We start from the raw sequence: 22695 nt of genomic DNA, 5'->3' as shown, positions 1-22695 counted from the left end.
CTCTGCAGACCCTGTTTTCTCTCAGTGTAGACATTTTTTCGAGCTTCAGACCAAAGGAGAAAGGCGCGTCTTGTCCTTATAGTAGAGGACCGTACTTGGAGACCAGGGGCTGTGCTCAGGCCTAGAGTCAAGTTCCTGGCTTGAGGTGTTAACTGGCCAACCTTTGGGAAAATCCTGCTTCTTTCATCCAGGACAAGGCTAGGAGAGGGCCAAGGGGTGGGGGGACACGAAGATTTTCCAGTTAGAGTAGATGTCTTCTCCCCAGAAGCAGCACTCAGAAGTCTTTGGGGGCTTGAGGACAGTTTACAGCCCCAGTTCAGACTTAACAAATCCATTCACATACATCATATCCAGCAAGTTGTTTGACTTAGGCATGCAAACTCTTCCCCTGATCGAGATGTTTATTCAGGTTTTCAAACAAAACTTCAGACCGCAACCTCTCAGCAGCATCAACACAACCGCCTGCGGTCCCCTCCCACGGCCAGCCTCCCTTTGGCACAGTGACCTGAAGAAGGAGGACACTTTTAGACGGCTTCCGGGTTCTGGTTCCAGCCTCCTTGCTTTGGATTAGACAGGAAAGACTGAGAGAGGGTGGGGAGAGGGGGCGTATGGGGGGGGGTGGGGCGCTGCCTCTGTGTCTTTCCAGACTATTGGCTCCTTGCACATCAACTCTCCCATGGATGCGGCGATGCAAGTGCCTCAATTTTGACTGTAAGTTTCTTCCCCTGTTTTATCCAGACTCAGGTCTGGATACAGGACCCCGCTCTAGTGTGAGAGATCTTGGAACTGGAGCCTGGCAGGCCCGACATTCCCCTGGGCTTTGCCATTTATAGCAGCCATGTGCTTCAGGCCGTCGTCGTGTCTTCCTGGTGGTTCTGGCCTTGTCTTACTCTGCAGGCATGGAATGGATGGACCTGGGCCTAGGAAGCTGCCCTCATCACTTTCCATTCCTGGATCAGGGCAAGGGCAAAGGCCTCTGGCATCACTTTCATGATTTGTTTGTTTTCTTGTTCAGTGACTGTGTCTAAGTGCCATTGAGAAAAATTCCTTGTTAAAGGAAAAATTAAGTCTAAAACATGAGAATGGCTCCTATGAAAAAGAATATTCTCTCACAGATCATTGAGAAAAATAGTCAGTGTACATAAATATACACATACGTACATATACAACTAACAGCCTCTGAGAACTACTTTAGACCTACAGGAGGTGGAGCCAGTCGGGAAGAATGAATCTTAACTCCTTGGTCTTCCCTGAGTGATATTTCAGGTCAGGGTTGGGCGGGCAGGTGTCTTCCTCAGCAGCAGAGGGCCACTATCCCCTGCTATTTGGCTGTCATAAAATAGGGGAAAACCCAACTCACCTATCTGGAGATTAAGGAGTTTATTCTTTCTAGTGGCAACCCCTGGTCCAAGAAAAGATATCTTGTTTCCATTCTAGTTTGGAAATTCTTCCAGCATTACACCATGCGCTTCCAACCTTCACTTTTGGTGAGTAGGAGATTGAAAATTCATTGCTCAAAATCTGGTTCCTAGAGTTCTTGCTTATGTTCTCTCTACTCAGTAACGGGGTAAGCAGAGCCATGCCCCATCTCTAGTGGTGTGCTAACTGCTTACTAAAAAAAAATCAAGGTTTTAAATACCTGACCACCTACAGGATGAATTCAGACCTTTCTTTCATCCTGAAACCTGGTCCGAGTTCAGTTGTATTTACCTTCAGCATGTCTGAAATTTTTAAATTAACAGCTAGCACTTAAAAATTTGGAACTATTTTCAGACATCTTTCATTCTAAAATTCAGGTTTGTAGGTTTTCTTTCCTTGGATACTTGAAAATTCTAGGAAATATAGGCCATAATAATATTTGACCACATTGAAATAGAGTTCAACAGTGGAAGCCCCCTTCTGTGTGAAACTAGGCCTGATTTTCCTGTTTCACTTACCCACTCTGCCTGCAGGACCCTATAGATATTTTATAATCCCTGTCACAGGTGAATAATTATAAAAATGAAATTACCAGGTGATAAACTCTATTCTAAGCACATTAAGTTATTTCACCTTCACCATAACAAGAAGGACAACATTATTATTAAGCCTATTCACTCCTTGATATTCTCTTAGGTAGGAAAATGTTTTAGTATGAAGGAAAAGTTTGGGCCATGTTGGCAGGGGTTGAGTTACTATTGATCTCATGATCAGATAGGCCTTGCTGAGAGGTTGAAAATTAAGAAAATATACATAAGGGAAGTGAAGAATTAAAAGCACCTAAGGCAGAGAGAGTATGAAATCTTCCCAGACTCACATAACTAATAATTTGCAAAGCTATGGTTTGAAATGAGAGCTGGAGAAACCCTGGTTTCTATATACTGCACGTAAGACTCGTTGAAAGATACCATATCTCTGGCCCAAAGACCTTCAATGTCAGTGCGAAACACCACTTTCCTGAGAGGGCTGGACCTGGGGGAGTGAGGGGGATGAGGAGGGCAGTTAGAGGAGGCTCAGGAACAAGGTCCTGACCTCCTGTCTTGTCCTCTCGGAAGGCCAAGTTGGATTGACTGCCTGCTGCCAACTCTATATTTTAATCTCAGCAGGGTTTCTCTCCATCCCTCCCCCTTCCACCTTGCCCCACCCCTACCTCCCAGCTTCCAGGCCAGTCCTCCTCTGAGTACTCCTCACAAATCCTTCTAATCCACTAGCATTTCAGTGCTGCTGTTAGAGGTCTTGCGTGTGGACAGTCAGGAGACCACCCAGCCACAACTGCCTGATTTGGCCCATAGTCCTTCACTCATGGGAAACAGCAAAAGTGGAGCCCTCTCCAAGGAAATCCTAGAGGAGCTGCAGCTGAACACCAAGTTTACGCAGGAGGAGCTATGTGCCTGGTACCAGTCCTTCCTGAAGGAGTGCCCCACGGGCCGAATCACTCAGCAAGAGTTTGCCAGCATCTACGCAAAGTTCTTCCCCGACGCTGACCCTAAAGCCTATGCCCAACATGTGTTTCGTAGCTTTGATGCCAACAGTGACGGCACCCTGGACTTCAAGGAGTATGTGGTCGCCCTGCATATGACCACTGTGGGCAAGACCAGCCAGAAGCTTGAGTGGGCCTTCTCACTCTATGACGTGGATGGCAATGGAGCCATTAGCAAGGGCGAGGTGCTGGAGATTGTCATGGTCAGTTGCTCCCCTTCCCTCCGTGGCTGGGTGTGGTGGGTCACCAGGACTGGGGATCTCCGGCTGCTGGTCCGGGACAGGGCTAAGCGAGGGAGGTAGAGGGTGGAGCAGGGATCTTGGTTTTGCATCTCAGTGGCTCTGAGTAAACTCAGGCCCTTTCACCCTAGCCGACCCCACCCTCTTTATCCAGAGGTAGAACATTTTTATTTGGTATGCTGTGGCAGTTAACTTGGGGTTTCTTGGGATGTTTTAAAGTTATTATATGTAAATTAATGGTGACAGTGTTCTTTGACTCAAAAGTAACCCACAAATCAACAAATAGAAGTACTATCCTTTGGAATAGGTTGTAAAGGACCTTCTAAAGATTAGTCTGGGTATTTTCCTTTATTTACATTTTTGCTTCTCTCCGTTTCCTACCATTTTCACTTTTCCCTCCTTCCATCCTTCTAAATGGTACACATTCATGGTCTAATCACAATTTTAGACATAAGTAATCTAATCATAATTTTAGACACATGTTTTAATAGGGCTGGAGCCATAGCACAGAGGGTAGAGCATTTACCTTGCATATGGTCAACCCGGGTTCAATTCCTCCGTCCCCTTGAAGAGCCCGGCAAGCTACCGAGAGTATCCTGCCCTCACGGCAGAGCCTGGCAAGCTCCCCGTGGCGTATTCAATATGTCAAAAACAGTAACAAGTCTCACAATGGCAACGTTACTGGTGACTGCTCGAGCAAATCAGTGAACAGGACAACAGTGCTACAGTGCTACGGTTTTTAATAGGCAATAGAAGAAGGACAAAGGTACATGAAATCTGAGTCTTCCTCCCGTCTGTCACATGGTCCAGACTCAGGCCCGCCTGGCACACTGAGATCCTCTTTGTGCTTGTTGGTGCCATATCCGATCATTGGCTGTAAAGATCTTAGGTATCTCGAAATAATTTTATTTAACATACAAGTAATCTTTCAAGCATGCAAAAGAAAATTGAAATTGTCTTTAATTTCAATAGCCAAAAAAAATCCTGTCAACATATTGATATATGTTGGAAAGAGAAAATATCTTTCCAATCTTTTGCCTATGTAATTTTAAGTACATTTAAGGTATTATATATTCAAATGTAATTTTTATCATGAAAATATAAACTTTTATTACATTTTTATAATGATTCTATCATCAGTATTTTCCATATCAATATATATTTTTGAAATAGTTGCAAAAATAAAATTTCATAAAATAACTCACCCATAGCTATATTTTTTAAACCAGTCTATTACCTACTATATAAAATCTTATGATTATTTTTCAATTTTCTATCCCATGCTATTTGCTTTGTTTCTCTCATCATTTCCTCTCATCACTGTTAAGTGGAGAAATGTTTTCATATCTTATGTAAACTTTGGGTGCATTTGTAATCATGCTTTGATTTGCACACCTTATTAGGAAAATAAATAAATAAAGCAGCCATGAATGCAACTTGAGGGTAGTGAGCTCTGTTTGGGCAACATGGGGAAACCTCACTTACATCTGAGTGCAATCTCCCCTCAGTTCTAGTTAGTCTAGAACAGGTATTACATCATCATAACTGCCTAAAGGCTCCTGGGTCAGCAGAAGCCATAAGTTGATGCTCCTTGAGGACAAAAGAAAAAAAGGAAGGAGGGAAAGGAGAGAAGTAAGGAAGCAGGAAGAAGTGGGTTGGGCAGTAGAGGGAAGTGACAGAATCAAGGTTTTGCTATTCTCAAGATCACAAATTGGCAATAATGGATAATAGTCCCAGCTATCAGCTAGGTAGCTGTCAACTAGCTGCATGGCTTTGCAAAGATCGTACAACCTCCCTGAACCCAAGCTGAACAGTTCATGGGTTTTGCCTTGGGTTCTCTCAAACTGACAAACTGCCTTTGGCGAGAGTCAGTTAGGGATAATCCTCTGTAAATCCCTTAACCCATAACAAAGCAAAGAATTGGAATCTACTTGTACTTAAATTGGTGGGTGACCTGGGCCTCTGAGACATGCCAGCTCAGACTGCTGCCCTCAGAAGCTGGATTTTATTCAGCTGGTCTCCGAATGGCTGCCCCAGCCTGACCATGCTCCCAGGTGTCTGCAGAGTGACCACCAAACCCACCCAGCACACCTGCCTGTGCTTTGAGCTTGCCCCAGCACTGAAGGTGATGTCTGAACAGGCTCAAGGCGCCATGGCCTTGACTGTGTACTCGGGACCTTATAGACTCCCGGTAACCCAGAGAAGGGCACACTGAGACTCCTTTGTCCATTTATCTTGCCCTAGGTGAGCAGAGAGTTGGAAGTGATACTTCCAGCTTTGAGCTACACTCACATAACCTATCCGACTTTTTTCTAGCCAGAGCAAAGAGGGAAAAAGAATCTTAGTGCTAAAAACTAAACTTTCTCTTTATACTTCCCTAACCATAAGGGTAGTTGAGATTTTTTTTATCATTATTCCTTGGTGAAACCTTTGCAAAATTACTGTTGGCACAACTTCTTTCCCTTTTGCAGCCCTGAAATTATCTCCAAGGCTTGTTAGGGTTATGAATGTGAGTGATGAATGGAAGAATTCAGGGTCGAGATGCCTCCATTGGAATTTTTGTCAGCTGTCTCTTTATTCATCTGTAAAAATGGGACCAGTGAGTCTCCATCTCATAATGTTTTGGGGGGTGGGATTTAAAAGTGCTTAGAAAATTGCCCCATATTATGTGCACAACACATGTTGGCCTTTAGCATTGGCCATCCCTGTAATTCAACCAAGTTATAACATGGATCAAAAGCATGTTCTCATGGTTGTTACTGGTGGTGGGATTGATTCTGGAACATTGTATGCCTGAAACTCAGCTATGAATAATTTTGTAAACCATGATGCTTTAATTTTTTAAAAATTCCATGACATATCCTCAGAAACTTCAATTGGAAAAGGATGGCTGGAGACTGGGCATCAGCATCTAAATTTCCACCATGGAGGGTGCCTGGTTACTCAACTATTTTGGGCTCTGGGAGAGGGAAACCATAATGAGGACCCCAGACAGTGCTCAGCTCCCCCAGCCTCTATGGTTGTATCTGAAAGGCTCTTTCTCTTCATTTGGCACAGGCTATTTTCAAAATGATCAGTCCTGAAGATGTGAAGAACCTTCCTGATGATGAAAACACCCCAGAAAAGCGAGCTGAGAAGATCTGGGCATTCTTTGGAAAGAAAGATAATGGTGAATTCCTTTTTCTTTATGGCACTTGAACAGCTACAAGCTGTTTCGCTGAAGGCCTCAAGATTTAGTCTCTGTGTAACAGCATGCAAGCAGGATAGAATACACGTCCACGGGGCTGTCTGAGTGATGAGCAGAGCCCAAATCTGCTGCCTCTCTGAAACTCACTCCACTCTAGGGAAATGGCCACGCATCCAGCTGCAGCCCGAGACTTCCTGAGAGAGAGGAAGCTCTAGGTTATGGTGTTTTTGAAGAAAGTCAGCCTTCATTTTATCAGGCTTAACCCACATTGAAGGAATATTAAAAACCGAAGGCAAGAGCTCATTAGTGGTTTGTTTGCTAATATGAACTTAGAGAATTGCTAGTCTTTTTTGGAGTTACCCATTGCTGGACACTGTCCTTGTTTTGGTTTTGTTGGTGGTTGGTTTGTTTTTTGTCCATTCCTAACAGTGCTTGGAGCTAGCAGGACTCACATGCAATACACATGCTCCACCCATTTTTCCTTTTTGAAAAAAACAGGAAAAGGTGATTTCCACACAGATAGGAGAAATTTTCAGTTCTTTCTGGGATTAAGTCATCAATCAAGGCCTAATTTACATGAATTGACTTTTGGAAAGTTAATTTAGTTCCTCTGAGAAACACTAGATAGGATTAGATTAAAATTAGATTGGAAAGGATTTCCTGGGGAAAGGCCTATGATGAAAAAATGAGAGGAACTTCTAAAGGATGCTGGGAAAGCTATCATCATACAAAGCAGATGGTACTCCCAGCAACAGAGAGGTAAAGAAGTTTGGGTGAGAAAAGTCTTAGCTGCAGGACCATGCTTTAATCCCTAACTTCAGGTGCTATAGCCAATCCTGCACAGTCCTTAGGAATAACATGCATGTTGATGAAATTGAAAGATGTGAACAGCAGCCCTACTAAGTGGTAGAGATAGCAGGAAGAGGATGTATGTCTTGTGGTTTCTAGTTGATTTTTGTCATGTCACTCTTCATATCATCTAATTTTTAACAGAGAAGCCAGAATTGAAATTTTTTTAAAAATATGTACTGTATTGAATTGTGAAATACTGCAGAACCCAGATACAGCTAAGGAGGTAGTTGTAGGAGATAGGTATCACAAAAGTTGCCACCTTTTGTGACACCAGGGGTTGTTTCTTGCGAGGAAACCAGTAAGAGCTGTGAGAGATAAAGTAGTCCTACTAATATATAGCTCAGGAAGAAATTGCACATAGAAGAAAGACCATTGACACTAGACTGAGACCAGTGTGAGCTGATATGGGAAGTAGGTGTGCCAGGCACAAAATTTAAAAAAAACAAGCTCTGAGGTGCTAATCCTTTTTGTTCTCACAGCTATGCAAATGAGTATCTCCAGTTTTGCAAGATAGACACTTAACTGGCTTGCTAGTGGCACTTACCCATTTGAATTCCTTCACCTTATCATTTTCATAGATGCTGACTGCTGAAGACACTCCCTGTGTCCCCTTACACCTCCTCATGACTCCCTTCAGTCTGTCCATGGGCTGACTCCCCTGTGTTGGCTAATTGATGATCTGAAAACTGATCAGTGTGAGTGTCATGGGTAGAGTAGAACTATCACTCCTACCAGGTGACATATATGTGTGTTAGCATGGCTTGGTTGAAGATGGTACCGCTCTCTGGAATTGGGCTCTTGCAGTGGGGACTTCATGCTCTGCATGAGACTCTTAGGGCAACTGGAACTTTAAAACCAAAACTTATCACCCAGTCTTTCCAAGGAAACCAGCCTAGATCATCTTAACTCGGGGGATTAAAAATCCTCCAGTGTTGGGGCTGGAGCAATGGTACAGCGGGTAGGGCATTTGCCTTGCACGTGGCCAACCCGGGTTCGATTCCCAGCATCCCATATGGTCCTCTGAGCACCGCCAGGGTGACTCCTGAGTGCAGAGCCAGGAGTAACCCCTGTGCATTGCCAGGTGTGACCCAAAAGAGAAAAAAAAATCCTCCAGTGGTCTGGAATATGTCAGTGGAAAAGCAATTCAATCTAGCCAGGCTTTGTTGTCATCTGAGCAGAGGATTTGGGTCATTCTTGTGATTTCTACATGGACTGTGTTCATGTAGAATACCAAATACCAAGAGATTCCTGAAACAAAGTTCTTTATCTCTCCCATGTATTATCCCTTACTCACACCCCCAGAAATATCCTTAGCAGCAAACAAGGTGGCTCTGGCATAGAAGAGGGACTCTGACTTATAGTTCACTGAACGGAAACATAATATAGAGGTTGAGGGCAAAGCCCTCTGTGGGTCCCAAGTGTAGAGGCAGAGCAGGGATGCAGAAATGTCTAAGAAAGAGAATAGTGGAGTTGTCACCTGGGAATCAAGGGGCTGTCTGTATGTTGGGTGGACCAAGTGACCTCTACACAAGTCAGAATTCCCCTGAAACCATAATATATCCCAGGTCTATATAACCTTCTGCTCTCTGGGCTCTACTTTCTCTTTCTTGCTTCTCATGTGAAATGCTGCTTTGTTCAGTCCCTTAGAAATTTCCCTAAAAAATGAGGCTTGAAACCAATGATAGTTGTAAAAATACTTAATAGCCAAGCAGAATCACCTTGTTTCAAAGGTAAGATCATTCTGAGACCTCTGGCGTTTATTTTGAAGAATGCCTCCTACTTGGCTATTGGGGACAAGGTTGAAGCATCCTCAGGGCACTGAATGTTCTATGTTTTCATAATATTTATATCTTTTTAGGCATACTAGTCATGTGTCCTCATTCTTTCTGACTATTCCCCACTATTGTATCATGAACAGATAAACTTACAGAGGAAGAATTCATCGATGGAACCATGGCCAATAAGGAAATTCTGCGACTGATTCAATTTGAGCCTCAAAAAGTGAAGGAAAGAGTAAAAGAAAAGAAACCCTGATGTCATCTACTCAGCTTTCCTCATCTCACACACACTAGCACACTCACACCAACTCTCTGTACCTCTTTCCTTTTCCCTTCTCTCCCTCCCTCACTCTACTTCCCCCCCCCTTTCTCTTCTCTCTCTCTCTCACACACACATACACACATGCACACAGTTAAACACAGGGGCTAATAGATGTGCCTCCATACTCACAGCACATCATACCCACAGCCCAGTTTCCTGATACATGGAAATGTGTTTAGCAGGCCACAGGGTCTTTCTTTCCTTTGTCTTTAGAGCCTTCCTGCGATAACTTGCCCCTCCTCTCCCACTTTCTGCCAGTCCCTACCTTAGTGATAATCTCAGGATTAAGTCACAGGAGCCTAAATGTGACCTTCATGTAAGCTCCTTTGTAGACTGCGAGGTAAGCAGGTTCTAATAAATGCAAGAGTTGCGGGACTCGAGCTATCTAGACTTGAACTTGCTTATCATAGGTGGAAGAAGTGCATGATAGTAAGTTAAGTGTTCAGTGGGACTAGAGTTTCATTTCTAAAAAAGGATAACTCATTAATGTCATTGAATATGGTTTAAATAATGCTTTTTGCCACAATAAAATGTCACTGAACCATTCCTAAAAGTATCAATGCCAGGTTTATCCAGATCTATTCAGTCAGGACCTCTGGGTCGGGTCCATACATCAATAAACGCTTCTAGAAAGTTTCCCCATGGTTGTAGTTCTGGAATTGAGATTCACTAGGCTGGAATTTCAAAGCAACAGATAGGGTGAAGGATCTCAGGCCAGTCTAGGAGAAGGGAAATGCATGCCTTCTGATATTCGACCACTGATGTCTATTCCTGTCCCTGTACTTCCGTACATTCTTCTTGATTCCTAAATGCCACTACCCTTTTCTTTCCAGGGGAAAATCTGTTTTTAACTTAGCGCCAATGAAAAAAAGAAAATGAAAGAATTTTTAAAAACAGATCAATGAAATAAGCTTGTTAATTTAATCATGAGTGGGACAAGGGCAAGTAGTGTATAATACTAACCGATTTGTAGAGTGGGGTGTGATTTCAAGTTAGTGGTAAGGCCTCAAATAATCAGGCCCAGATAGCACCTGATGTCACCAAGAAATAAATATATCTCACGTTATTCAGTATATGTTTCCCAGGTACCACTCCACACAAGTTGTTCTGGTTTTAGGCTGAGAATATAATGTGCCCAGGTGTTGATATAATAAAAAAGGGTGGAGATATTTTCAGAAATGAAAAATTAGCATGCACTTTCAAACTACTGGACAGTAAATAATTGATACACCAAAAAAATTAACCTCTGCTTTATTATGAACCCACCTGATGCCCTTGCTTGAGCTTCCACTTTGCAAAGCAGAGCAAACTAGGGAGAGGGCAAGAAAGATATGCAAAATGTAAGGAGTCACAAAAATTCAGTAATTAAGATATATTCTAATATAATAGCTTAAAATTAAAGTATTAAAGGGCTGGAGCAATAGCACAGCAGATAGGGCATTTACCTTGCACACGGCCGACCCAGGTTCGATTCCCAGCATCCCATATGGTCCCCTGAGCACTGCCAGGAGTAATTCCTGAGTGCAAAGCCAGGAGTAACCCCTGTGCATCACCAGGAGTGACCCAAAAAGAAAAAAATTAAACTATTAAAATAGTTTAGAGCTGGAGATGTAGCTCAGTGATAGAGTAACATGCTTTGCCTGTGTGCAATCCCTGACATGCACACAAAAATCATGATGAGCAAAATATCAAACGTTTAAATAAAATTAGAATTTAACTTTGTTTATATTAGCTGGTACCACTTGTATCACCCTAACCCAAACAATATTTTTAAAAATTACCCACAGATTATAGAGTATTGGATCTTATTTATAAAATATTATACTAAATTATGCTTTATATTGACAGGAGAGGCTTTCTATGATTGTCTTAAATTTTCCACCTAAAATTAGTTCTTCATTTTCCTTGACCTATAAACAAAAGAAATCACCAGCTAGGCCCTACTGCAAAACATCATTAGAGTAAAACATACATGCTCAGTTAAGTTTGAATTTATGATGTATGCTGAGAAAAGCATGGGATAGACTTTTGAAAGAATTGTGTTTCTCTCTAAAGTTTCAATTTAATTAAATTTCTCTTATTTTTTTTCTTTCTGGGTCACACCTGGCGATGCACAGGGGTTACTCCTGCTCTGCACTCAGGAATTACCCCTAGCAGTGCTCAGGGGACCATATGGGATGCGGGAATTGAACCCGGGTCAACAGCATGCAAGGCAAATGCCCTACTCATTGTGCTATTTCTCCAGCCCAATAAATTTCATGTTTTTACTTGCTAAATCTGGCAATGCTCCCTGAGAAGTTTAAAAATGCCCTTTACATAAGGCAGGGTATAGTCCCAGGGAAACATAATCCATCACAGTGAGCACAATCTTGCATTCTATAAAAGTGATGTCACTTTTATAGGATTATTAATATCCTGTTGCCACAGGAAGTTCCTCCATTGGTCTTTCCTCAGCCTTTTGCCTTAAGGATTCACTCATGATACTGACCCTAGTTGTTTAGGTGCTCCTCAGCCTCCTCTTGGATCCTGGATGACCTTTCAGTCTCCCCTTCAGAAGAGCAGTCTCACAAGTCTATCTCTCTGAGTGCCACATTTGGATTTCCACGTCATCTACAGAACTATCACTTTATGCAGGCCTTTTCCAACTTTCCGAATCCATTTCCATATAAATAGATTTCTTAATAATTAGGGACAAACTTCCTGGAGTAGGAAATATGGTCACCAGTGTACCAGTCATAAGCACAAACTGATAAGAACATACCTCACCCCAAGAGAATGGTAAGGTAGGTAGGGCTCATAGGAGAAAAAGCCAGAGAGGCAGGTGGGGCCAAAGGAGATAAGAGGTTCGATGAAATTCTGTAAGGGATGCCTGAAGTGGGACCGACTCTCATGGAAAGGGTGGGAGTTACCAATAGAACTTACACTGACCATTGAGACTGAGAGAAAGAGAAAAGTAAAGTGGAAGGAGATCAGGAATATATAATTCCAGGGCAAGGACATGCCTTAGAGTTAGCAAGAAAAAAAAAACTCTTGAATTTATTCCCAGCACTTCCAGGTATATTTCTGGAGTTCCCCTTAGGGCTGCTTAGGAGCCTCTGACTCTCCACAAAAGAAAAGGAGTAGGGCTGGTGGAGTGGAGCAAGTGTGGAGCGGTGGTGTGAGGTCCGTACTGACTGATGAGGGAAGGCGTCTCACAGACGAACTGCTAGAGGCGAAGCAACACTGGCTCATCTACAGCCAGCTCAGGGGCCTTCTAGTTGCTGCACATTCCACACAGTGATTTCAGTTTGGCGTTACTGGAGAATTACCTGACATGCTAGTTGCTAATTTCACATTGCTTGTCATGATCTCAGAACCTCTCTTAGAACCTCTGCTCTGAGTTGGACTTTGAATGTAAAACATTTCCCAGATGGTCCTTAAGCACCCTAAAGTGTCTCCAGATGGAAACCTTTTACTAAGAGAAGGCAAAGTAAGAGAAACTCTCTGGCCTCTAATTTACAGAAAACATTTCTCTACAGCTTAGGATTCCATTTACTTAAATTTAGGGTGAGCTCAAGACTTGTTCATTATAAAAAAAATAATAAAACGTGTGTGGATAACTGGGTAATGTCGGTGGCCAGGACCGGGAGTGTGCTTACATGGCCACTTTCATGTAGGACGTGGGAAACTGTAAGTAGACTTCAAGTCAAGTGAGTGTGGTGCACACAGTAGAATACAAGGTCCACCGGCAAACTGGCACACTTGGCCCTCTCTTCCCTCCACTCAGCCTTGCCAGGGGTCCCCAAGAAACAGCCAGAGCGTAGGTCTCCCGCCTACATCTCGCTTTCCTCAAGGATCTCCTCCATGGTGTGAGTGAGGGTGATGTCCCCCTCACTGCTCTCTGACACACTGCTACCCCGGGGCGTCCGCGGTCCCCGAGCCCCAGGACTCTGTAGGGGCAGGTGCAGTATCTGACCCCTGCCAGGTAAGGGCTGCAGTGAATGGTCTCCCTCTGAGAACTTCTTGGGATATTTGCCCAGGAATCGGAAGTTCTTCTCTAGGACCCAGGCTCTACAGCCAGACTCGCGGGCTAGCAAAAAGCGAACCCAGTGCTTCCGCAGCTCAGTCTTCACCTGCCAAGTGAGAGGAAGGCAGAGTTACTATCTTGGAGTCATCGAGTAGTATTGATTCCACTCAGCAAGTATTTACTGAATGACTTATTCATGTCACCATAGGAAGTATCACTCATTTCCATGATGGGAAAGGAATAAAGAAAAGTAAATAAGTCCATGCAACACAGTAGATAGTAAAGACACGGTGAGGCCAGTAAGCAGGACAAAGGTAGCAAGGCAAAGACCTCAGATCTCATGTTCCAGAGAGTGTGATGCCAGAGTGATATTTGAGATCTCCTTAATGGACGAGGCGTCTGGGGGAGACAGAGAAAGGGAGCAGTGTAGGAGATGGAAGATCATTTCGCTCTTATGAAACTTACACTTCAGCAGGAAGAGAGAAATAAATTATTTAAAGAAGTGCAGAGGATAAAGGGGGTATAAAAACATGAATGTGATCTGAATCACATTCAGATTGCTCTGGTCTTTGTTGTGACAAAGCTTTCTGAGCAGAGAGCTAGTCGGGTAAACACAATGATAGTAATAACTAGTCATCATCAGTAAGTTTGGGGCTTTTACTTTGAACGACGCATGATCCAGACAAGTCTATATGGCAGAGTTGATTACTATTCCCATTTCATAGATGAGGAAGCTGAGGTTCAAAGAGGCACAGTGACCTGACAATTTACAAAATACTTACTCAATGAGCCCAACTTGTATTCAGATTTTTGGATGCCAAACTTAAAATTGGTCTCTACATTCTCACCTTAATACTCCTAGCATGTTTCCAGCAGAGTGGGAGGTAGATATGGAGTTTATTTATATTCATTCGAATAACTCAATACCTTTCATCCAAACTGCTCCCCCTTTATCTCCACTGAGAAATTTCAGAATGAATTTATCCAGGTATATGCTCATCACTGCACATTTCTCCACATACCATCATATACACAGAAACCTTTAGGGATAGTAGGATGCCAACCCAACTCCGCATAAAACTGGGATGACAGCCTGGAAAACATACCTCTCCATTGGCAAAGCAATACAGCAAGGCAACAAGAAATCCCTGAAACAGAAGGAAGAGACAGCATGAAGACTGATGGTCTGAAGCTGACAAATTACAAAGGCCTGCCCAAGTCAGAAGAGTTTTCAGAAGAGGCAGGCAATTACATTACATGCATAAACTAGAATTAGCCATAGTGATTACATTAACTTGTGTTTCCATGGGCAAATTCAATACTTTGACACCTATCACCCATATCAGTCCTGTTTGCTTACTGCTAATAAATAATAAAATCCCATAGACCTGGCATCATTTGTTCGACCACACAAATAAGGTCACTCTCCCATTTCTACTTCTCTGGAATAAGCACTGAAACCTTTTTATAATTTTTTGGTCTGACTTCCTGTTAGGGCTGTCAGTAATGTGGCTGCCTTGTTCTTGAATGATCATCACTGCAATAATTAGCACAAATGGTCAAAAGATTGAAGTTGTTTACAACATTTCAGGGGAGAAGGAGCAGTGCATTATTTTCAAAGTTGACATCAAGCTGGAGGTAATCTCATGAACATCTCTATAATGATCAAGAGAGAGTCCATCTGAAGATGAAACCAGCATAGGGAAAAGCAGAAAGAGAATAAAGGGACATATTTTCAATGAACTGTGAATATTCAGCTATAGCTACTCCTCAAATTTTCCTTCTTTTATGGCTGGAGTGATAGTACAGTGGGTAGGGCATTTGCCTTGCACGCAGTCAACCAGGGTTCAATCCCCAGCACCACCAGGAGTAATTTTTGACTGCACAACGGGGAGTAACTCCAGAGCATCATTGGCTGTGACTCAAAAAGCAAAAAAGCAAAATAAAATAAAATTCCTTCTTTCTTACTTCCTTTCTTTCTATGTAGAAGGATAAAAGTAAAAAGTAAAGTTAAAGGCACTTATTAAGCTAACTGAAGCAGGCATGAAATCCACATTACTTTTTTTAAATTTTGTATTGAATATCTGTGAAATACAAAGCTGTTCATGATTGGGTTTCAGTCATACAATGCTCCAACACAATTCCCCCATCAGTGTACATTTCCCACTACCAAATTCCCCCATTTCCCTTCCACTGTCTCCCAATACCCCATCACCCCTTTATTTATTTTGAAGAGATACATCATAACATTCCAATGGTTTCCTATAATATATAGAGTGAAATACAATTTCCTACCCATGGAGGGCACTAAGGTGATCTGTGCTCTGTATGTATTATTTTTTACTTCATTTTATACCATGTTTCCAGCCACAAAGATCTGACTTTGTTTAGAATTCTTGTTCATTTATTATCTCTTGCTTTGGTATATCAAAGCAATAAATATTTATTAACTCACAAACTTTCTGGGCCAAGAATCTGGGAATTTTCTAGACTACAGTCACTCTTATGGTTAAGATGTTGGCCAAAACTAGAACTGCACATAATTTGAAGGCTTGGCTTGGCTTCTAAGATGGCTCACAGACCAGACAAGTTGATGATGCTGGTGTTAGTAGAAAATCTTGGTCTCCTTCCACAATGTCACTTGAGTGTTTTTATGATATGATAGCTGGCTTCCCTTACCTGGGGTGATCCAAAGGAAAAAGCCAGTATTTGCAATCTCTTATGACAATCTCACAATCACACACTTTAATGTTCACAATACTTTACTAAGCAGACATATCAACTCTATTTAGTTGGAGGGTGTACCTCAAAGCTATGTCTAAGATGAAGATTATTTGGGGACATAATGGATAATGACTGCATTACCACTTCATCATCAAGTTCCTTCACATTTCCTATTTTCTGGAATACTTTAATATATCTGCCTAACTAGCTTCTCAAAAATTCAGGTATTATATCGAATATCACCCAAAGACATTGGTTCAATCACCCAACTTTTAGCAGCCATTTAGTCACCATCAAAATATTATATTTTACAAATTTTACAACAAAAGAATAAATTCTTATTTTCAACTTGCTTATTATCTGCCCTTCTACTACCATATCTGTCACATCTTAAAACAATGGCTGGCACAGGAATTTAATAATATTTGTTAAATAATTAAGTGAGTTAGGTTTCTGTGTCTTGCAACTAAGAGTCTTGCTATGTACAATGCCAGACTATTTCTAAAGCAATAGGACAGTTTCCTATGTATTCTGTTTATAGTTTTTAGAATGTCAAGTTGAAAAGAAAATTAACATTATTGACAAACTTTTATAAAATCATTGCTTAAATATTAGAAGTTAAAATCAAAGATACTTTATTTTTTAATATTTTTTAATTTTCCCTATTTTTATTTTAATTTTTTATTAGTGTATCACTGGGAGATACAGTTACAGACTTACAAACTTTCATGCATATATTTCAGTCATAAATTGATTGAGTACGCATCCCTCCACCAGTGCCCATTTTCCACCACCAATGGTCCCAGCATCCATCCAACCACCCCAACCCCATCCCCTCCACCCTACCCTCCCTCTGTGGCAGGGCATTCCCTTTTGCTCTCTCTCTCCTTTTGGGTGTTGTGGTTTGCTATAGAGGTATTAAGTGGCCATCATGTTCAGTCTATAGTCTATTTTCAGCCCACATTTCCCATCTTGAGTGGGCCCCCCTAGCACCCTTTGCTTGGTGGTCCTTTCTCTATCAGAGCTGTTTCTTCACCCAGCATGTGAGGCCGGCTACCAAGCTGTGGATTAATTCTCTGGGTACTTACCTGTACTATTCTTGGGTGTTAGTCTCCCATTCTGTTATTTGATATTCCACAAATGAGTGCAATCTCATTTGGAATGTGGAATGAGTCTGTCCCTCTCCTTCTGACTCATTTCCCTTAACATGATACTTTCCATGTTGATCCACCTATATGCAAATTTCATGATTTCATATTTTCTAACAGCTGCATAGTATTCTGTTGTGTATATGTACCAAAGTTTCTTTAACCAGTCATCTGTTCTCAGGCATTCGGGTTTTTTCCAGATTCTGGCTATTGTAAACAGTACAGCAATGATCATATAGGTGCAGATGTCATTTTTACTATACTTTTTTGCATCTCTGGGATATATTCCCAGAAGTGGTATTGCTGTGTCAAATGGGAGCTCAATTTCTAATTTTTTGTGAAGCGTCCATACTGTTTTCCAAAAGAGCTGAACCAGTCGGCATTCCCACCAGCAGTGAAGGAGAGTCCCTTTCTCCAACATCCTCACCAACACTGGTTGCTTTTGTTCTTTTGGATGTGGGCCAGTCTCTGTGGTGTGAGATGATATCTCATTGTTGTTTTGATCTGCATTTCCCTCATGATTAGTGATGAGGAGCATTTATTCATGTGTCTTTTGGGCATTCAGATTTCTTGTTTGAGAACGTTTCTGTTCATTTGATTGCCCCATTTTCTGATGGGGTTGGATGTTTTCTTCTTGTGGAGTTCAACCAGTGCCTTGTAAATCCCAGATATCAATCCCTTATCAGATGGGCATTGGATGAATATCGTTCCCCATTCTGTAGACTGTCTTTGTATTCTGGTGACTGTATGTTTTGAGATGCACAAGATTCTCAGTTTAAGGTAGTCCCATTTGTTTATCTCTGTTTCCACTTGCCTGGTCAGTGGTGAAGATACCTGTAGCTTTGATGTTGTGGAGGGTTTTGCTGACCTGGTCTTAAATGTACCTTATGGATTCTGATCTAGTGTTGAGGTCTTTAGTCTATTTTGATCTGACTTTTGTGCATGGTGTTAGGTAGAGGTCTGAGCCCACTTTTTTGCATGTAGCTGTCCAGTTTTGCCAGCACCATTATTAAAGAGGCTTTCCTTGCTCCACTTCACATTTCTAACTCCCTTATCAAAGATTAGATGATCATATATTTGGGGATGTGTGTCAGAGTATTCAACCCTGTTCCATTGGTCTGCAGCTCTGCCTTTGTTCCATGATAATCAAAGATACTTTAGTTAATATTTATTTTTACTGTCTCCTTTCAATTAAATGGTGATGGTCACCTGTTGGATATCATTGGTTTGTCCTTTCTCCCTTGCTACAGAGTTTAAGCTTATCTGGTAATAATCTCTAAACAATTCTAGACTACATTAGTATGTCCTGCTCCCCTTGCCACAAGGAGCTTAGGTATATCAGTCACACCCATCAAAGTGCTCCCGAGTCACTCCTATTCCTTTGTCTATCCATAATCACTTCTATGCTCCCTTCCCCAACTAGTCATTCAGCTCTTCCCCTAATCAGACTCTGTTATTTTGTAAGGTCAGACCTTGCTAGGACAGTGAACTTGTATTGTAAGTTAATATTGTCTTTCTCCTCTCTTATGTCTTTTGAATAGTTTACTTTAAAACAATATCCCTTTTGTATGGACAAAGAAAGACAGTTGTTAATATGCTTTGGTAACATGGGATTTAATTGGCTTCAAATATTATTCACTCCCAGGCATCTGTTCTCTCGACCTAAGCCTCAGGTGCCCTTACTTCCTAGCACCCCCAAAAGCAGGGTCCCAACAAGGGATGGGACGGACCAGGGCAAGCAGTGAGTTAGTGCTACCCTGGCATCGAGATGGGCCTGGCCAAAGCACCTAATGCTTAACTATATGTTAAGAGCTTGGTCATGGACATGTCATGTCATGATCCAAAAGCAACAACGAGACTAGGACCCTGCTAGGGATAGGAAAGACTAATCTGGCCTGAGCACTGTAGTTTGAGATCGAGATGACCCCAGGAGAGCAATTCTATAAGCTTAATGCATCTCTTGCTATGTCCATACAAAATGATTAATAATATGAATACTTGTATGTTAGCTGGACAAGGAGAGGAGAAACACACCCATGGGATTCCGCTCTTGGGCGGGTGTCCTGCTGAAAGAGTATCTGTTCTAGAAGCAGCATCCCCTAAGGGATAGAACTTTACCCCCTATTGATTGTAACCACACCTATGTGTAAGCCCCAACCCCTCATTCTGTGGGATTTAACTAGGCTGTGAGAGTGGGCTGGGGGGTCAGTCCCAGGGTGAGTCCCAGGGTCAAGTTCCAGGGCCAGTCCCGGGGCCTGTCCCCGGCCAGTCCCAGTGTGAGTCCCAGTGCGAGATCTGGAGAAGCTAGACCAAGATCCAGATCCAGAGGAGAAGGAGAATGAAGTAGCATGGGGGAGGAAGAAGCAGGAGGAGAATCAGAGGAGAATGGAGATGGGAATGGAATAAACTGCAACTGAGACCAACCAGCCTGGCCTCCATTCCTTCCTTCGCCTGCCTCATCATCACCATCAACCTCCCCAGTGCGGTGTCCCCCTTTCCGTTTTCTTTTTTGTGTTTTTACACAGTCACCATAACAGGTTGACTCTTCTTTTTACCTTATATTATTACTCTTACCCCCTACTACTGGTAAAGGATGCTTGTGCTGGAAAAGGTGTTGCAATAAAAATAAATGCTTGTTGCTGTTGTTTCTCAAGCAGCAACAACAACGACAACATTGCTCTGGAGGAATATTTGCATGTTCTTCCTTATGGAAACCAGAGACTTTCATTCTCATGGTTATAAATACCTGGATTTGGTCAACTGTGGAATTTTCTTCCTACAAAAAACTAGCTATAAAACTAATTATCCCCAGGGTCAGAGAGATAAATACAGGAGGTAAGACCCTTGCCATTCATGCTGCTATAGATACCATAATCCTGGTTCAAATCCTGACACCACATATGTTTTAAGCATGGCCGGAAATCACTCCTAAGTAGATCCAGGAAAAGTCCCTGAGCACTACCACGTGTGGCCCAAGAGCAAAACTACAACCAACCTAGCCAGTGCTACTTACAGCTCCGGTTAGGTTCATTTTTCTGTATGTAATTTGGAGGTTCACAGCTGCTCTGGTATGGTAGTAGGGCAGTTACTATTAGAAAGTGGATTTAAGCATGCCAGAAGCCTCTCAAATGAGATAACTAAAGCAGTGGTCCACATTAAAAATATCCCTTTTAGGTGCTGGAGCGATAGCACAGCAGGTAGGGCATTTGCCTTGCATGTGGCCGACCCGGGGTTCAATTCCCAGCATCCTATATGGTCCCCTGAGCACTGCTAGGGGTAATTCCTGAGTGCAGAGCCAGGAGTAAACCCTATGCATCGCCAGGTGTGACCCAAAAAAGCAAAAAAAAAAAAAAGGAAGGAAGGAAGGAAGGAAGGAAGGAAGGAAGGAAGGAAGGAAGGAAGGAAGGAAGGAAGGAAGGAAGGAAGGAAGGAAGGAAGAAGAAAAAATATCCCTTTCATTTCTTCAAGTTATTGATTTACTATTTTAGGTATATAGGGAAGCTTTGTCTTATTCTAAATAAAACAATGGAAAAGAGTGATCCCACCGAACATAGTTTTTACTTCCTATTTTACCACAACTTGGAAATCTCCCCAAAGACCATACAATGGCAGGAGGTTAGTTAACTCTCTAAGTAATAAGTCCTTGTTGGAGCTGGAGCAAGAGTACAGAAGGAAGGTCACTTACCTTGCACACAACTAACCCGAGTTTGATCCCTAGCATCCCATATGGTCCCCTGATCATTGCTAGAAGTAATTTCTGAACACATAACAAGAATAGAGCAACCCCCCCCCCAGCATGACCAAGTGTGGCAGAAGGGAAGAAAGAAAAAGAAAGAAAGAAAGAAAGAAAGAAAGAAAGAAAGAAAGAAAGAAAGAAAGAAAGAAAGAAAGAAAGAAAGAAAGAAAGAAAGAAAGAAAGAGAGAGAGAGAGAGAGAGAGAGGAAGGAAGGAAGGAAGGAAGGAAGGAAGGAAGGAAGGAAGGAAGGAAGGAAGGAAGGAAGGAAGGAAGGAAGGAAGGAAGGAAGGAAGGAAGGAAGGAAGGAAAGGAAGGAAGGAAGGAAGGAAGGGAGGGAGGGAGGGAGGAAGGAGAAAGAGAGAGAAATAAAAAGAGAGAAAAAGAAAGAGAAAGAAAGAAAGAGAGAGAAAGAAAGAAAGAAAGAAAGAAAGAAAGAAAGAAAGAAAGAAAGAAAGAAAGAAAGAAAGAAAGAAAGAAAGAAAGAAAGAAAGAAAGAAAGAAAGAGAAAGAAAGAAAAAGAAAGAAAGAGAGAGAGAAAGAAGGAAAGAAAGAACGAGAAAGAAAGAAAGAAAGAAAGAAAGAAAGAAAGAAAGAAAGAAAGAAAGAAAGAAAGAAAGAAAGAAAGAAAGAAAGAAAGAAAGAAAGAAAGAGAAAGAGGGAAAGAGAGAAACAAAGGAAGGAGAAAGGAAGGAGAAAGAAAGAAAGAAAGAAAGAAAGAAAGAAAGAAAGAAAGAAAGAAAGAAAGAAAGAAAGAAAGAAAGAAAGAAAGAAAGAAAGAAAGAAAGAAAGAAAGAAAGGGAGAAAAAGAAAGGAAATAAATCCTTGTAAGAGTGAAGCTCCCTCTAAAACAGCAAGAGGATATACCTAAAGTGGGCACTTTCTAAACATCCTTTCCCCTCCCTCCCACCAGCAGCAGGGGGTGAGGCCTCCAGGGTGGCATCACTCATGGGGCCACCAGTTAATTTCTTCTTTCATAATGCATTGAACACATATCTCAGCATCCTATACCAAACTCAAGGGCAGCCTGACTACCCCAACTACATTAGGCCCATAGTCCACTAGCCTATCCCAAAAGAAATAGCCCCAATCTCACCAAAATAAAGGTAAACACAAGAATCTATACAACCCCAATCTAGAACACATCCCCTGAATCATTGCCAGAGATACAACACTGTCACATAGGAGCAACAAAGAGGAAGGTATTATCTTTGAAGGGGAAAGATATCCATCTACCAAGCCCCCCAGAGTCTTCCCTGGCAGTGAGAGGGGAACACTAATAGTGAACTGGAAGGATCTACCCTCTACTACAGCAACATGAGAAACAGTTTAGATCCCAGCCATGAGTAGCAGATTAAGAAAACAGCCCTGAAGCCTCAATAGAAAATACCCACTTATGTAATATCTCTGATAAAGAATTCAGAGATGAAATAGCGAGGAAGTTCAATGAGCTCAAAGAAACAGTGGAACAGACATCCAATAAAATACAGAATATACGAAAGAAACAGTGTAATGCACATTCAATAAAATACAGGAGGAAATGAGAGTATAAATAGAAAACTATAAACATTAGTATCACTAGTAAAAAATTTGGTAGATGAAGTGAAAAAAAAAAAAACCTCAGTGGGTGCTCTCAACAGCAGAATGACAGCAGCCAAAGACAGAATCAATGAACATGAAGATGGATGTAGAAAGCATCCAGACAACAACAGAAGATGAAAAAAGACCTCAAAATAGCTCAAGGGCA

General features: G+C 42.0%; 2 protein-coding genes across 2 annotated transcripts in view; one reads left to right on the top strand and one right to left on the bottom strand.

The window, feature by feature from the left end:
* Window positions 1–645: 645 nt before the first annotated feature.
* Window positions 646–9883, top strand: RCVRN (recoverin). The gene is made up of 3 exons (XM_004603909.2): window positions 646–3162; window positions 6256–6367; window positions 9156–9883. The coding sequence occupies exons 1-3, from the start codon at window positions 2782–2784 to the stop codon at window positions 9269–9271; spliced, it is 609 nt and encodes a 202-aa protein (XP_004603966.1). The 5' UTR covers window positions 646–2781; the 3' UTR covers window positions 9272–9883.
* A 135-nt stretch (window positions 9884–10018) lies between these two features.
* The window catches only part of GLP2R (glucagon like peptide 2 receptor), a 75334-nt gene continuing 62657 nt past the window's right edge, over window positions 10019–22695 (bottom strand). The window contains exons 12-13 of the mRNA XM_004603989.2: window positions 14450–14491; window positions 10019–13449 (exon numbers count right to left, since the gene is read on the bottom strand). Of these exons, the coding sequence (XP_004604046.2) occupies window positions 13150–13449; window positions 14450–14491 (342 nt within the window). The 3' untranslated portion in view covers window positions 10019–13149. The remainder of the gene's footprint in view (window positions 13450–14449; window positions 14492–22695) is intronic.

This window comes from Sorex araneus, chromosome 6, assembly GCF_027595985.1.
Source record: "Sorex araneus isolate mSorAra2 chromosome 6, mSorAra2.pri, whole genome shotgun sequence".
NCBI lineage: Eukaryota > Metazoa > Chordata > Mammalia > Eulipotyphla > Soricidae > Sorex > Sorex araneus.
The sequence above is the reverse complement of the archived record's forward strand: the minus strand, read 5'-3'. Positions and strand labels throughout refer to the sequence as shown.

What these genes read in the sequence shown, in the direction of transcription:
- RCVRN (XM_004603909.2), top strand. Translation starts at nt 2,782, where the DNA reads ATGGGAAACAGCAAAAGTGGAGCCCTCTCCAAGGAAATCCTAGAGGAG. An exon ending in AGGTGCTGGAGATTGTCATG is followed by an intron (nt 3,163 to 6,255) that starts GTCAGTTGCTCC and finishes CATTTGGCACAG; the next exon opens with GCTATTTTCAAAATGATCAG. An exon ending in CTTTGGAAAGAAAGATAATG is followed by an intron (nt 6,368 to 9,155) that starts GTGAATTCCTTT and finishes TATCATGAACAG; the next exon opens with ATAAACTTACAGAGGAAGAA.